Source organism: Vulpes lagopus, chromosome 8 (genome assembly GCF_018345385.1).
Source record: "Vulpes lagopus strain Blue_001 chromosome 8, ASM1834538v1, whole genome shotgun sequence".
NCBI classification, from domain to species: Eukaryota; Metazoa; Chordata; class Mammalia; order Carnivora; family Canidae; genus Vulpes; species Vulpes lagopus.
Window position 1 is genome coordinate 83,196,536 of NC_054831.1, and position 16,688 is coordinate 83,213,223.

Genomic DNA, 16,688 nt, shown 5'->3' on the forward strand with positions numbered 1-16,688 from the left:
GGGTTCTCTGCCTCCCTCTGTTTCTCGTGAATAAATAAAATCTTTTAAAAATAAATAAAATAAAACAAACTACTCAACACTTGCATGTGATTTCATTCTCAGCTTCTCCCCACCACACGGACCATATACCACCCATGACACAGAACAATCGAGGTGTTCTCATTTTCTGAAGTAACCTATTAAGAGAAACCAGAAAAATCTATGCATAGTAAGCGAGACACATTTTAGAGGCATTCTGATTAAATTACAGCAATAGAAATTTTGCCTTTGTGATTTTTAAAATATTTAAGTAATCTCTGCACCCAACGTGGGGCTCAAACTCATGACCCCAAGATCAAAAGTCGCACGCTCTTCCAACAGAGCCAGCCAGGAGCCCCACCTCCGTAACTCTTTATACTAATAGGTAAACTTCTACATGTAACTGTGAAACCTGGACAACCATCACATGTTCTAAGGTAAGAAAGAGAAGTAATCTGGGGACTGAACGAAGGAAGCGAGCCCGATCAGTCTGAAGAGGGGGTGCCGCAGGCAGAGACGTACGGACACCTCCGGACACCTCCCGAGGTTCCCGCACCCGCCGCCACGCCTCGCCCACGGGGTAAGAAGGAAGGGCCAATCCAGATGCGCAGTCTCCACGGGGGTGAACAGGGCCTACTTTTTGTAACTGCAGTTTTCGCAAACTTTCAAATAAGCTTAACTGTCGTTAAGAACAAGACGCGTCTCCCGAACGAAACTCAGGAACCTGGACAATGCCGCACCTGCATTATTATATCAAATCATTAACTCCCTCCAGAAACGGCTGGGGCAGTGATGCTGGAATGGAGAAGCGTAATTACCTGTCACTTCACATTAGCCTGATGGACAGACAGGAAATAGAACAAAACTCATCTTTTAAGTCTAAAGTCACAACTTTTCAAGTGGGCAATACTATAATTTGACTCCTACATCATTGTGGTGTTTAGCAGCCATTACCGATATTTAAACAAAGCAAAACATTTTTGAAAATAAATATTAAAAAAATAGAGACTCCTGATAAAATAAAACTTTTACAACAGTGATTATGGAACATGGATTTTTAATGAATTTCATATTGCAATGAAGACACTCAACACTTAAAAACAATTACATCAATACAATAAAAACACTTGCTTCTACACAACATTTATAAATGCATACTCCCCCCAAAGAAACTTGTATTTCACAGATTTAAGCAACAAATGATTTACATAGGATTCTTCAAATTCCAAAATATGTACAGAATTTTTGTCTCTCCAGAAACTGATGTGCAGTGGTTGAGAAAGAGTGCTGTTTTGTCCAACAACATAGTTCTTATGAAATTCTCTATCAGTACACATTTTCCAGTAACCACACATTTTCCTTCCATTATTAAATGAAATTCTGGACACGTGAGCATATAAGACAAAACCACTCCCATTTCCAAACACTATTTCAGATGAGATCGCGTGTGGCTGATCATGGGACTTAATCTGAGCCACACAGGTACCTCTGCGCACAGATTCCCACACGTTCACACACGCACACACACACGCACTCCCTAACTCAAATCTCCGGGACTCCGGACGACACCGCCATGAAGGCCGCAGCAGCAGCTGAATGGCCGCCACGCAGGTGAGCAGCAGGTGCCCTGTCCTGGGAACTGGCGTGCACACGACAAGGCCCGCCCTGGGGAGGGGAGGGCGGAGTGGGGAGGAGGTGAACAGCTGCCAGCGGGCGCCGCACAGAGGGCGCTGGGCCGCAGAGCACTGAATGAACATCAGAAAGTGAGTTAAAAGCTTCAAATGTTTTTAATCTGGCAGAGATCTGGTTCTTAAGTTTGATCTGCTTGTTTACCTTTTTCAGTGTTCCTGACAATGATTCTAAGACACCCAAACATTCAAATTAAAATCCAACAGGAGCCCAAAAGCACAGACGCTCAGCTTACTGTCTCAAAGCCACTGGGGTGCCGCCGCAGGGGAGGGGGCACTCGGGTCAGCGGGGGCGGGACACAGATGTTCCGGCTCACGTTCCCAATGTGCCTTGGGCAGGTGCCGGGCTTTGGGAAGACAGCCGCTCGCAAGCATCTGTCTGTCATTCGGTCTAGTTGGCAACCTCAGCTCTAACTATGTCACAATGGGTTTCTCCTGGCCCTTCTTCCCTTCCAGACTGTGTAGGTCATTTCAGAATACTCCAGATACTTCAGGAATGAAGCTCCTAAGATGAGCTACCGCACGTAGGACCTGAGCAGAGGAGCCTGAGGCGAGGCGCGTTCACGCAGGCCCGAGGGCGGCACGCATGCTCTGCCAACATCACACCTCCCTGAATGGCGCTCCGCCAGCTGTCACCACCTGGAGTGGGGGGCACCCATGATCGCTGTCATTGTTACCCTCTGTGCCTCTCCAAGTGGACACAAAGACTTAAAAAGAGGAGGGCAGTACACGGACATGGCTCTTTATCAAAACCATAACTGAGCAAGAAACAAACTCACAAACACCAGACGACAGTAACGCCTAAGAAGGCAAGAGTGACAGGCTCGCCCAGGCAGTGAAAGGACTGGCACTGAGAGGTGTCCCAGCTGCCGAAACAGGAGCACCTTGGTACCCCGCGAAGCATGGTTTCGGCTCCCACCTTGTCAGCTAACGGGAGAGCTTTCCTCCTCGGATGCGCCTGCTGTGATTGTCTTCCTTGCCCTCCTAACTGAATTCGGCATTCCAGCTGTTAAGTCAAAAGTGCTCTAGCTAGGCAACAGTGAGACTCCGTTTTCCAAATACATTGATTTTTGAGGTAGTACTCATTTATTTGCATTGTTGGCTCTCAAACACCACCAAGGAAGTGAACTCATTTAGAAATATGCAAACCAAAGTGTAGAAAATAAATAAGGTTTTGTCTTCAGGTAGCAGGCAGGGTCTTCTTAAAAGCTCAAGTCACATTCACTGGATAACTCATTTGTAACTTCTAAAAACTGTTTATAACCATAGCTATAAACTAAAGTGCTTTAAATTTTGCTTAATATCTGAAATCAGTGATTAGAATCATCCTATTTTTGAATTTGCTAAACTGAGACCTCAGGAGATTGAAATGGTTTTCTATAAAAAGAGCAAAAACGTTTTCTTTTCAAAAAAACTTTCCAAACATTGCAAAGTTGGCATTGTTTTTGTTAACTTCTAAATTCCAGGTAAATTTTACATTAACTATACCAGAATACAGAGGTGAAGCTGAGTTACACACAGCACATGCGAAACCCTCAAACAGAAGTAAACATGAAATCTTCCGTCACGCCTGCCATCCATCAGCCCCTGCAAACGCAGCCCCGGGCCCGTCCCGGTACAAGGTAGGTATGTCTAATTACTCCAGAAATGCCACAGACTGCGTACGCCTCACAGCAAGTACACAGGTTCACACTGAACTCACGCAAACATAATGCCCTCCTGTCACCTGTCAATCGCCCGGAACTTACAACACATGATGTGCTACAGGGAAGGGGCTTCATGTCCACTGACCAGAAGGTGCTGACACAGACACGAGACGAAAATAAGACATGTGACCATACATTTTGCTGTACATTTCATGCAAGCTCGGTACAATGAGAAAAGAACATACAAACCGCCCTTTCCAGGGTGCAACTCTCACAAAAAGGGCTTGACCAATAATGAGAAAAGTGGCAGCGGTCCACAGGTCCATGGCCAACTACGCCGCAGAGGACGCCGGCAACCTTATTTCTCTTGTAACAATGCAGGGATGTTGATGCTCCAGCCAATGGCCTGCCTGTCAAAGCCACAGGTGAACAGATTGCACATGGGGTGGTCCTCGCTCCACGCTGAGCAGCACACCATTCTTCTGTGGCCCTGTTTCCAATCACACAAACCACAGTTAGTACGTCATTCCCGGAGCATCCGCGCCATAAAGCCTCAGCCAAGTTAACAACTATGCCACTCAACACAACTGACTTCAAAGGACAAAACTGAACAGGCAGCTTCAGTCCGCATGGCAACGAGCTTCAGTGACACGCCGTGGGCACACGGGGACAAAGCAAGGGACGTCAGAACAGATAATCAAATCAAATCAGGGAGACGCACACCGGAAGTATTTTGGGATTCATTAAAAAAAAAAATAAGTAAGATCACGGTCAGAAAAAAAGAACAAACGATGAATTTGAAGTTTTTTAATGAGGCTACATAATATTTGGGAACATATTAAACAAAACTCATTTAAAGACTTCAAAGACCATTTTAACAAATAACTAACTCAGGTAATAAGGGACCCAGAGAAATATATTTGGTACCAAATAAAACAAGGATAAAATAAATGGCCTTTTCAAGTAAATTCCTGCCACCTTCAGAATTCCAGCTAAATATCAGGACATTGAAAAAAAATCATTGCAAATCATTAGCAAAGTTTATAATGTGACGTACGTGGTGTACGTATACAGAGAGACACGGGCAGTGCCTTCAGACGTGTGCATACATTCCAGGTTAATGAGGTCGCTCTGTGCTGCTGCTACTAAGGCATCACACAATGAAGTACAAGAACCAGGATTAAGAGAAGCTGACAAATTTATTAAGTCAAAGAAACATTCCAAAGAATGACACCAAAGTTCCCTCCGCAAAACATCCCCATGTGAACAGTGCTGTCTACACGAGACAACAGGGCACACAATAAAGATACTGCAAGTGTAAGGCCACATAACAAAGGGTTGAGAGCAACCTTCTATCACTTCTTCGTTACGAATCTAAAGAAAAGGAGGGAACAACGCATCCACTAACTGGTAATAAAATCCAGAGTCTGCACAGGAACCAGTTAAAGATGATCACTCAATTCAAGGCATTCACAGTAGAAACCCTGAGATGAGCACTGAGTAAGTGGGTGTGGAAAAGAGACCCCCTGGCACCCAGAACGCGGGTCTGCACGCGCAGCCCGCCCAGGACAGAGCTGGAAGCCAAGTCAGGTTTGGAGTCCAGCCTCCTGTCTCCCAGGGACCACCTGAATACGCACCGACGTGCCTGGGGCTCGTGTCCAAAGAGGTTCTGTGAGCATGAGGGCTCCCAAAGCCCACGCCCTCCCTCGTCACAGTGCACAGCCTCGGCAAGGGTGCTGACACCCACCATGGGAGCCTGTGTCCTCGCCGTACACATCTCACATTCACCTGCACGTGAGCCTCCCCGCTCCGTCCCTCCCAGCACCCTACGGAGTTCACCTTGCTTCAAACACACTTTGGGAAATGCCACTCACACTCTCCCCAAAGTAAGACGAGTTTACGCCGTTAGACACCTCCACTGTTGCTACCAGTTCAAAGAAGGGTTGTTTGTTTTCTTTTTTAATCCCAGCAGCTGAAAGAAGCCAGGGATTTCCAGCTGTGGTTCTGTGACACTGAAAACCACATCTGCGAATCTGAGGAAGCATTACCAGCTCAGAACGCAGGGACATGCTATTCACTAATGTTAAAGACTAGTCTACTTAACACAACGCTTTGAGAACAAATCCAAACACAACAAATTCTGCAGTCTCAACAAGGCTGAAAGTTTACAAATAACTAAAAATGTCATGCTCTCTGCCAAATAGATAAATAAAATCTTAAAGAAAAAATAAAATCACTTCCCTGGAATAAATACCACCAGGCATCTCTTAGAACTCCGTGTTTTTTTTTTGAAGAAAATCTTCCCAAAGTCAGGAAGCCGCACACACACAACCCTGTTTCAGGCACACGTCTCACGCGCTGCACACAAACTGCGGGAACACGGGCACCTCCGCAAGGGGATCCAGCGTGTTAACAATGCAACGGGGGCACACCAGACTCTCCACGGGTACCAAGCATGAGAAATTCCCTGTTAGCGGGTGTAACGCTCCTATTAGGTACTCTAACTTCACGAGTAGTTTTCCCTGACATGTACTCAAATAAAAGTTCAATAACCCACTTCCAACAGTACGCACAGAAGCCCTAAAAGGGGAGAACAGATGAGAGGCCTTTCACAAAAGGTTGGTGCCACTTAAAGAAAAGGTGTCAGGATGCCCGGGTGGCTCAGTGGTTGAGCATCTGCCTCCGGCTCAGGGCGTGATCCTGAGGTCCCGGGATCAAGTCCCACATCAGGCTCCCTGCATGGAGCCTGCTTCTCCCTCTGCCTGTGTCTCTGCCTCTCTCTGTGCCTCTCATGAAAATAAAATCTCTAAAAAATAAAAAAATAAAAGCTGTCTCCACGTCGACAGAACCCCTTCATAATCGTCCTCTGAAAACACTCTAGGTCGACAGTTCCTAAAGCCGCCCTCACCCACTAAGCTGGCCTGCGGGCTGTACTGTGAGGCTGTGCAGGAAGATGAGACAGGGTGTCCCCACAAAGGTCAGCAGAGCCGCGGCCATAGGGTGGCAAGGGTGGTGGGCGCTGAGGGGCACAGACACGCTGACCACAGGGTCAGGGGACACATAAAGGCACGGGCTTGCCATACAGCTCAGTGTCACAGTGACACACTGCAGAGGCCAAAGGACAAAAGAACAGGGGCTGTGGGGTGGGGCCCCACAGAGCACAGAGCCTACAGAGGTGCTGCTCAGCCGGAGAGGACGTGTCTTTTTTTTTTTTTTTTTAATTTTTTTTTTTTTTATTTATTTATGATAGTCACAGAGAGAGAAAGAGAGGCAGAGACACAGGCGGAGGGAGAAGCAGGCTCCATGCACCGGGAGCCTGACGTGGGATTCGATCCTGGGTCTCCAGGATCGCGCCCTGGGCCAAAGGCAGGCGCCAAACCACTGCGCCACCCAGGGATCCCAGGACGTGTCTTTATCACAGTGACCTCCACTCCCCAAAGGAGGAGCCAGTAATTCACACACTTTGCGCCTCTCCCCACACTTCAAACCGCCCCAGAGCTACCTAAGGACAGGGGCCCGGATGGCCCTCCGAGATCCCACATCAGCAGGGCTGAGCTGGCACCACGAGCCGAGCACCAACCAACTCCGAGCACCAACCAACTCCCAGCACGGATGCAGACACCTGGCGGGCGGTCCAGCCAGCACCGCGGACACCGGCCCGCTTCCCTGCGACGCACCAGCTGAGCTGACTCACGAGAAAACTGCATTTTCTGGTCCTGGACCTGGTTGGAAAGGTGTCTCCTGGTTGTGGGTGAAGTGAGTTCTCTTCCCAAAGGGGCCCCAGAGTCCACACCGCCACTTCTGCATCTCCGTATTCAATACTCATCATCTACCACACTTGCAGTTGTACACTTTCACTTGCCAAGATCCAAGTCTGCTTTCCCACGTGGAAACCACTACCACATGTGCAAACAGCCCCTCAAATCTGACAGTGAGGAACTGAACAATCTTATTCAAGTTTTTAAAAAACCCGACACTCTCAGTTCAGGTTGGGAAACACTTTCAACTTTAAATTTTATGAGCTCTAAATACACATCAAGTATTTCCAATGAAAATCTAGCATCCAAAGTACAGGAAAACAAGAATACAAAATCTCTAATATCGTTCTATTGATTATAGTTAGAATTACATCACCTTGTCTACCTGCATAAATTTAACATCTTGTTAAAATTAGTTTCTCTTTAAAAAAAAAAAAAAACTTAAGACAGATGTGGGGCTCGCAGCATGTTTCTATCCATGGTGACCTAGGACACAGACTCTGAGATGTCAACATGCGGATCAAGAGCACACTTACCTGCCGGCTGCTTCGGGGGAGCCGCGCTAGCCTCACACCTGACATGTCAAACAACCTCACTTGTCGGTTGTCATGTGGGAGGGCAATGATTTTTTGGCCAACACATACATTGATCCTGCAAATAAGAGATAAAATTGGGTTACATACAGGGACACCTGGGTGGTTCCATGGGTTAGGGGCTGCCGTCGGCTCATGGTGTGACCCGGGTCCCGGGATCGAGTCCCACATCGGGCTCCCTGCATGGAGCCTGCTGTTCCCTCTGCCTGTGTCTCTGACTCTCTCTGTGTCTCTCATGAATAAGTAAATAAAATCTTCTTTTAAAAAATGTGGGTTACATACAAAACAGTGACAGCACGCATGTCTGAGTTTACAGAGCATCCTGTAGGAGACTCCACACCATTCACATTTCAAGGCAAAACACACCAGCAAACCCAGCAAGCAACACCCAACAGCAGCATCAGAGCACAGAGACCACGTGACTCACACGTAACATGCACACACTACACAGGGACTCGAGCATGGCCCTACAGGGGACCCGTTCTTAATCTGGAAGCTCACTGCACCAGCCTGATTTTACACTTACGTGTCAGCATACAGGACCTAACTGTATTAGAGGATCAATAAGAATGTTCCTCTCCCCCCAAAACATCCTCCCCCAGGAGTCTAAACCACTTTTCCAAGGCTCTATTAAACACTAACATTACACGAACGAGACCCCACATTACAGTGCACCCTTTTCAAGGCACAACAAGCAGCTCTCATCACCTGTTGATGGCAGAGTCCGTGCGAATAGTCGCAATGGGGGACCTCATATTCCTTAAGTCCCAGACCTTCACTGTGCGGTCATCACTGCCCGAAACGACATTATCTCCCACGGTGAACACGGCAGATGTCACGGTGCTGCGAGTAAAGAACACAGGTTCAGAAGACCGTCAGGGAGTTGCAGGGTACAGACACGAGTTCCCCCCACCCGTGTAACAAGCACGTGGTCCCGCTGCCAGAGGCCCCGGCGAGCCAGGCGGACAGGATGCTGGGAACGTGGAGGCGGACAGGGGTCTCTGCTAACTGTTCCTCCTGCTTAAACCTCTCTGTGAGGGTAAACTTGCACAAACCGAGCCTCTCCTCAGCAGACTAGAAATGAGTCCATCGTATTGTTCAACCTCCTCAGGCAATGGAGTGAAGAGAAGCTACCCGAAGACACGGATTGGACAGGATGTGCCAGTATCACACCTGATAGCAGAAAATTAAGGAAAGAGAAATCCACACCAACTCTGTTTAATCAGAACACTGGAGAAAAATTTATTCAACTCAACCACTACCACCACCTCTACCTTAAAAATGTGTAAAGAGAGGCGCCTGGGGGGCTCCGTCAGTTAGGCACAGACTCTTGGTATCGGCTCGGGTCATGATCTCAAGGGCATGGGATCCAGCTGCATCGGGCCCTGCGCTCCGCGGGCAGTCAGCCCGAGATTCTCTCTCTCTCCCTCTGCCCCTCCCCTGCTTGCGCGTGTGCACGCTTGCTCTCTCCCTGCCCTGCAAATCAATCTTTAAAAAAAAAAAGGTGCAAAGAACTTAAATAGACCTTTCTCCCAGGAAGATTTATGAATGGCCAAAAAGCCCAGGAAAAGGCCATTAACGTTACCAATCATGAGAGAAATGCACCAAACCACAGGATCCCACTCACACCCACCAGAAGGCCTACCATCAAAAAAAAGAAAAAAAGAAAAAAGAAAAAAACCCAAATGTTGGCAAAGACGTGGAGAAAGGGGAGCCCTCGTGCACTGCTGGTGGGAATGCAAGCTGCTGCAGCCAATCTGGAAACCAGTAAGGAGGGTCTTCAAGAAGGTAATAGGGGCTGCCCTACAACCCAGCAACCCTACTCCTGGGCATATATTCCAAGGAAATGAGACAGCCTCCTAAGGAGCTCCCTGCACTCCCACGTTCACTGCAGCACTATTCCCAGTAGCCGAGACCCAGGCCCCACAAGAGCGGCCATCACAGATGCACGGGGAAGGAAGATGCGACATGTGGACAGGCAGTGGGCTCCTACACAGCCGTAAGAGAAGGAACTCCTGCCATCTGTCACAGGTGGACGAGCGTGGAGGACAATGTCCCACTGAGACCACAGAGGGACCATGCAGGCCGCACAGAGACCCAGGTGGGGTGAGCCAGAGCCCGCCCTGGGGGTGCCCCTCAACTCCGAGTTTCAATCTACAGGGCGGCCCGGAATCGAGGGGCGCAGGTGCAGGGGCCCCCGCAGGCTCTGAGGACCTCACCCTCTGGCCGAGCTGTGCAGACGCGGGGGACTTCTCCATAGATTCGCCTTGTCAGGGGGCCGTGGCCAAGTGAAGTTTCCGCGAACACTCGGCTAAATTAATGAAAAAAGTCTCCACAAAAGACTGTCTCACCTTATGTTAATGAAATGCTGAAAGACATTAGGTTTTTAATAAATCACAATCCTGACAGGTATTGTGGGGCATCAAAGGGAAGAGCTGGCACTGGGCACTCGCTCGAAAGGCACCCTCAGCCTCGGTCCCACGAGGAAGCGGCTGCGCCACGACCGCTCACTGGAAAAGCTCAGACTCTGCCCAACTCCAGCCAACTCATTTATCTTGTCGCTGAGAGCAGCCGACCATGTGCTTCCAGCTGACAGCGCGGTACCTCCTCGCCGCACTCCACTGCCTGATCTGGAACATTCCGCTCCCTCCGTGGGTCTCAATCAACGGAAAGACGGCAATGCCAGCACTCCTCATTAGGACGAACAGCTGTCTTCCCAGTCACACAGAAATGCTGACTGCTTTGCATAACAATCTGCCCGAATGCAGGGCTCAGAGAAGAGGCCCAGGACACCGAAGACGCCGGGCCCGCGTCAGCAGCCTGCTCGGCTCCCCGTTTCTGTTTCAGATGGAGCTTCCCACAAATGAGCCCTAATTTTACATCCAAGCAGGACAGGGGAGCAAGCAGGCAACATAGGCCACAGGGGCGGCGCTGTTTGGGGGACACAGGTCACCCAGCCACACGGAGCATGTGTGCAGAGCCCAGCGCGGCTGTGCCCCAGAGAGGCCCCCATGACAGCCCTGCGGCCCAGAGCCACCAGAGGCCCGAGAGAAGGCTGCGAGGGAGGGCCGCGAGGGAGGGCCGCTGGGAAGGCTGTGAGGGAGGGCAGCGAGGGAGGGCCGGGAAGGCATGCCACCACACCACTGCCGCCTCCCCCACAACCGCCTCCCCAACAACTGCTTTTCAGTTTCAACGATGCTGCTACCACCCCACCCGGTCTCCCAACCCATGAGCTTTTAGAGCACACGCCACCGGGAGCTCACAGCTCAGGAGTCCGATGCCTGAAGGAGAGGCGGGTGGCTGTGCCCTGAGGGAACCCTGTCTCAACAGCCCTCAACAGCCCTCGGTGGCCGACGCCCACCAAAGCAGGCGAGATCACAGCATTCCGAGGAAGATCCCATCGTGTCCCACAGGATCTCTTTCCAGACTGGAAATCAAGGGCTCCCAGAACAGGGTCCACAAGCAGGAGCTCCGTGCAGGACCCGGTTAGGCTGCTCGCTGCAGCCTCTGCGCGTCAGGGGGACGCCGCTCCACCTCACCCACGGACACGACCACAGGGCCGTGGCTCGGCAGGGTCCTGGTCTGCGGTGACTTGTCACAGGCGTGAAGAGTCCCCTCCTCTTCACCAGTTAAAGGAGCGGGTAAGGCGGCCATCCCGCATGCTGCGGTGGGGATGACTCCCGCCCGAACACTGGGCTGCAGGGGCCTGAGGTCACCCACAGCCCAGGACTGAGTGCAAGTGAGCCTCAGGATGGTGAGTGGGAGTGCGCCCAGGTGAGGCCACAGGGCCACAGGAAGGCAACACAGATGTGACATGCAGACGCTGGCTGCACGGAACAAGACGTGTGCATGTGCATGTCATAAAACACGCCAGAACTCACCCACCCGACAGCGAGCAGCTGCTACCTTGGCCACTCTGACGAGCAGTGTCCTTTCATCAGGCTTGCGATTTACTCTCCGAGGGGCAAGAAACACCGGGCCCTGGAAGCACCATGGCTCCCATGGCTGAGCACGGTCTGACAGCCTACAGCTCCGTATCTGCATGGGACAGTGACCCAGGCGACAGACCCCTCCCCGTCGGCCTGACCCGCTGAGGATTACTGTCCCAGGGTCCTGGCACTCACAGGCCCAACAGGACAGTTGCTGGCCTGGACCAGGGGCACAGGCCTCTCCCTAGCACACGCCGCGGGATGCCCGCTGTCGCAGTAATGGGGACTGGGTGACAGCAACCTTTGCCCCGAGTTTCTTGAGCTTCAGCCAGACTAAACTCTCTCAAGCCAAGGTTCAGCCCTTGTGCTGCATGACTCCAAGCCAGGAATTGTCCAGAACTGCAAGTCCCAGTGCCCAGTCCTGTGTGTCCAGCGAAAAGCCCCGGAGAATGACAGGGGCAGGGACACAACACGGACGACGACCGCCATCCTCACAAGCACGGTGTCTGCAGCGCGCAGTCACGGCCTGCCTGCCCACACACGCAACTCCAGAGCATCATTACAATTACACCCCTGACGGTGTTCGACAACAGCCGGGTCTGTGCGCTCCAGGCTGGCCCCAGGACTGCTGACCACAGCCACCCCAACAGGCACCCCGTTCCCCACGTGGCCGTGTCAGTCATGCCCACGGGCCCAGGAGGTGTGCACATGCTGCGCCCCAGCCTTCTGCACAGAGGCTTCGTCAGACTCCGCACATAGCAGCACACAGTCGGTACTGGGTCAAGTACCAGCACGTGGTTTATTCTCTAGACTAAGCACCAGCATTCTGCTATGTTCTCAGGACTGAGTGACATAGCACTCAGCTGCATGGACTGCAAAGAGTACTAACTGCCAGCACTCAGCTCATGGGAGACACAAGCTCTCCCAGGGAAGCCAACCCAAACACGTACACACCAAACCTGAGGTGCAGAGCATGAGGAGCCGCCAGGTGTGGGGTTCACACAGCACATAGGAGGCTGCTAAAAACACCCAGAATCCCTCTCTGCACACATGCATACACACACGCACACACTTGAAATCTTTTTTAAACAGTCCTGGTCTGTGAGGGACTCTGGAGAAACCACTCCGGGGAGCTCTTGAGGACAGAAAGGAAATGGAGTGTTATGCTCCTCTGGTGGCGGCAGTCGCACCCACTGGGCCGACGCCAAGGCTGAGTGCGAGCGGGTGCGGGTACGGGGCTGGCAATCAGAGGCCCGGCTGGGCAGCATGGGCAGGGGCCAGGCGCACAGACCCCGGGCAGCACCACCTTCCAGAAGCCAGCTCTGCCTTCAGGCAGCTGCTCCCCCCCGTCTGCTCGCCGCACACGTCAGTCGGTGGTCCCGGCCCACACGTGCAGGCCGCTCCACACACACCGCGGGTCCGTCTAGAGGAGTCTGCGACTGTGCAGCCAGAAGGGTTTCATCTGTGTTAACAGCCTGACGATTCTTTCTCACATCATCTCAGGGAAAAGTAAAGTGATAGCTCACAACAAAGCTGTCAAACACACTAACGGGCCCAAGTCCACGTCTGTACTAGCTACCTCTTAGCCCTCTTCAACCATGGGGGCTTGCTTACTTACATGTTACCTATATATATTATATACTCACTATTAACTTACTTAAAAGAGCAAATAAATCTTGAATATTCTCTTACTTTTAAAAACTGTACTCTGAATCAGAAACAGCTTTTAAATCTACCAACAGGGCTGTGAAGTGAATTCCCGGGGCCCAAGGCACAGGCTAGAAGCCACGGGTGAAGGGCAAGTGCAGGTGCTCACACAGGAAGACTGCAAGATCTCTCCACAAAACGCCAACACCTGCAAAACGGCCGCATCTGCAGCAAAACCACAGGCTCGTCTGCGAATGTGAGGTGCGGAGCTGCCACACAGCCGCTCACGCCGCACCCTGTATTCACGACCCTCTCCTGCCTCATTTCCGTGACGCCATGACAAAACAAGCTCTAACTCATACAAAGGACACTTCCAAAAACACAGCTTACCACGACCCCTGGGGCAGGGGTCCTCATCTCTCCCAACGCTGGTTCTATGGTACTGTTATCAACCACCCATGATCAGGAGTTATGTAACTCGCCAAACCTCAAAATTATTTCCAAACTATGTAATTTAAAAAAAAAAAAAAAGACAACATCAGACTGCCAGGCACACGGGCAGGGATTGGAACAGTGACAGGCGTGCAGGCTCAAAGGCATGAAAAGGCCCCGTCTTCCTACTGTCACTCGCCCCCCAGAGGCCCTCTGGAGCTGTCCTCCGGTCCCCGGAGGAACAACGTAGCACCACACATAGGTCGTCATCTCTGTCTCCTCCTCCTCCTCCTCTTCCTCCTCCTCCTCCTCTTCCTCCTCCTCCTCCTCTTCCTCCTCCTCCTCCCGGACAAGGGCTTACAGGTGATCACCAAGGGTAATGTACTTCAAACCACATGCAGCCTACCCAAATCCCAGCCTCCAACATGTTCTGTCACCAGACGGCCACCCACCCACACCAGGGGCCTGCACACAACCTGCGTCACTGACCACACACACAATCCAACACTTAAAATCAACCACTACCCAGGTAAAAAGGCCATGCTGTCGGGCAGCCCAGGAGGCTCAGTGGTTTAGCGCTGCCTTCAGCCCAGGGTGTGACCCCGGGGTCCCAGCATCGAGTCCCACGTCGGGCTCCTCGCACAGAGCCTGCTTCTCCCCCTGCCTATGTGTCTCTCCCCCTCTCTCTCTCTCTGTGTCTCATGAATAAAAAATTTTTTTAAAAAAAGGTCATACTATCAAAATGCTTTCTCTTCAAAAATTGCTTATCGCAAAACACAAAATTCAAAGCTATTTTCACCTTCATACATATAAGACCTAGAATTTGGTATTTAGTACTTAATATCTTCCCTGAGTATTTGGGAGTAAAAGCAAATAATGTGTTAACTTTAAAGCAATCATTATTGTTCATCTAATATTTGAAAATTTTGTTAGATGTGATATTTTGTCTTCTTTAGAAGAAAATACCAAAACTCACATTTGAAGGATAAAGTTATCATTATATGGGAAGAATTAAAGCAAAACAGAAAAAGAGACACTCTGCATTCTCAGATATTTTACCCATGTTGAGCTAATTTCAGAGTTTATTCACACTTATGAATACTGTCAGCTGGGTACAGACTGGAGTCATTGGCCACCCATGGAGGAAGCTTAATGACCAGTGACTGCCTCAACTGTCAGTCCCTTTGTATAGCAATTGAAACAAAACAAAACAAAGCATCAGAAAGGGAGGGCCTCCACCAAAACCACAGAGAAACAATGGTGCCAGGAGGGAGGAATCTGGACCCTCTGTTAGAGAACAATCCAAATGGGCAGCTCTCGTGTTCCTCTCCAAGGAAGGACAGTTAGTGGATTTAACCTCAGAATACGTCTTCTTACCATCAAGGCCCCCTGCAGACATGTCCCTGAATGCACAGCCCACATGGCCAGGGTCCGGCTGCGCTGACCGGGGTACAGGGCCCCAGCCCCCAGGAGTGTGCGCCAACTTCCCCGGGAGGGAAGGGCAGGCTACCATTCACAGCACGAGCCCTCTTGAAACAGCTCACTTACTGCATTATGCTGTCAGGGGACACACACATGAACACAGAAGGATTTCATTATTTTAGATGAAAAGCACTGGATTTCAGTTCTAACTCCTGATGAAGACAGAAATACAGGAAAACAAACTGCCAGCAGCTGAAATTTCTGACATTCCAAAATATTTCAATTAAACAGTTCTATGATTTCAAAGAAGAGTATAATTTCCCATTCTTGCTATTAGGAAAACGTGTTACATACAGTACCTAAAATTCATCTTCACGTAACTCGGTGCTCCGGCAGCGAGCCCAACACTCACAGCCACACAGCTGCAGCAAGTAAACCCTACTATGGTAAAGTTCCTATCATGATGAAGAGCTTTCACAATACAGTGAAAAACAGAAATGGATCACATCAAGAAGGAAAAAACCATGATCTGTCCTTTCTAAACATTTACAATGCGAACCTTAAACAGAACTTATGTCAAGGAGCTTACTCTCTCTCCAGCAGAAACAAGGGCACACAGACTTCAAGGGGACCCATGTGGCTACTGATTCTATCCCTACAGTGAGGCGCCCCACTCAAACTCTCCTTTTACAAAAAGGCACAGAATCCACATAGCAGCACAAGGATAACAGTAAGATGAAACGAAAAGGAAAAAATATCTCTCTCCCAGATCCAAGAGAAATCAAATTATAAAACTAGGCCAATAGTCTTGAAACCTATACCCTTACAACTTGCCTTAAAAAAACCCCAACATATGGGGGCACCTGGGTGGCTCAGTCAGTTAAGCGTCTGCCCTCAGTGCAGGTCATGATCTCTGGGTCCTGGGATCTGGCCCCACTTCAGGCTCCCTGCTCAGCAGGGACTTGGCTTCTCCTTCTCCCTCTCCTTGTGTGCTTTTCTCTATCTTCCTCTCTCTCAAATAAGTAAAATCTTTAAAATATAACATACTTATTAAAGAGTATGTGATGAAAAGACGCCCTAGGATAGTAAGCTCTGCACAGTGTGACTCACTTCAGGTCCAAACGAAACATGCTGTCATGTATTTTTAAGGAACACTGCCTCTGCCTAAGCCATGATCCACGGAAAGAACACTCCACCTACGACTCTTCAGGTGACCCTGACAGGTAAGGAACAGAAAAGCTCTTCAGAACAGTGTGCTGAGTTGCGCTTTTAATGTTCAGAAAAGAAAGAGGTTAGAAGAACTCAAGGAAGTCACCGTGGAAAACCAAGAGTTAGCTCCCCGACAAGAGGACAGCCCTGCAGACGTAAAAACGAGCTCCAGAGAGAACATTCTGACTTACTTCCTACGGTGACAGGCTCTGCTGGAGGCTGGAAATGCAGCCTCGGGTCCGCGACGGTAGCTGTGGCCACCAGGAACACCCGAGGGCAGCAGGGGTGTCTGTCAGGGGGACCAAGGGTTTCAGGGGGAGGCAGGAGCCCCTAATATGTTCAAGAA

The 16,688-nt window shown here is 50.2% G+C and overlaps 1 protein-coding gene across 4 annotated transcripts in view; it reads right to left on the reverse strand.

The window, feature by feature from the left end:
* Positions 1-1,058: 1,058 nt before the first annotated feature.
* The window catches only part of WDR37 (WD repeat domain 37), a 53,218-nt gene continuing 37,588 nt past the window's right edge, over positions 1,059-16,688 (reverse strand). For all 4 annotated transcript variants that reach the window (XM_041765536.1, XM_041765534.1, XM_041765535.1 and 1 more), the window contains 3 exons: positions 8,412-8,546; positions 7,647-7,761; positions 1,059-3,842 (listed from right to left, as the gene is read on the reverse strand). In XM_041765536.1, the coding sequence (XP_041621470.1) occupies positions 3,711-3,842; positions 7,647-7,761; positions 8,412-8,546 (382 nt within the window). In that variant the 3' untranslated portion in view covers positions 1,059-3,710. The remainder of the gene's footprint in view (positions 3,843-7,646; positions 7,762-8,411; positions 8,547-16,688) is intronic.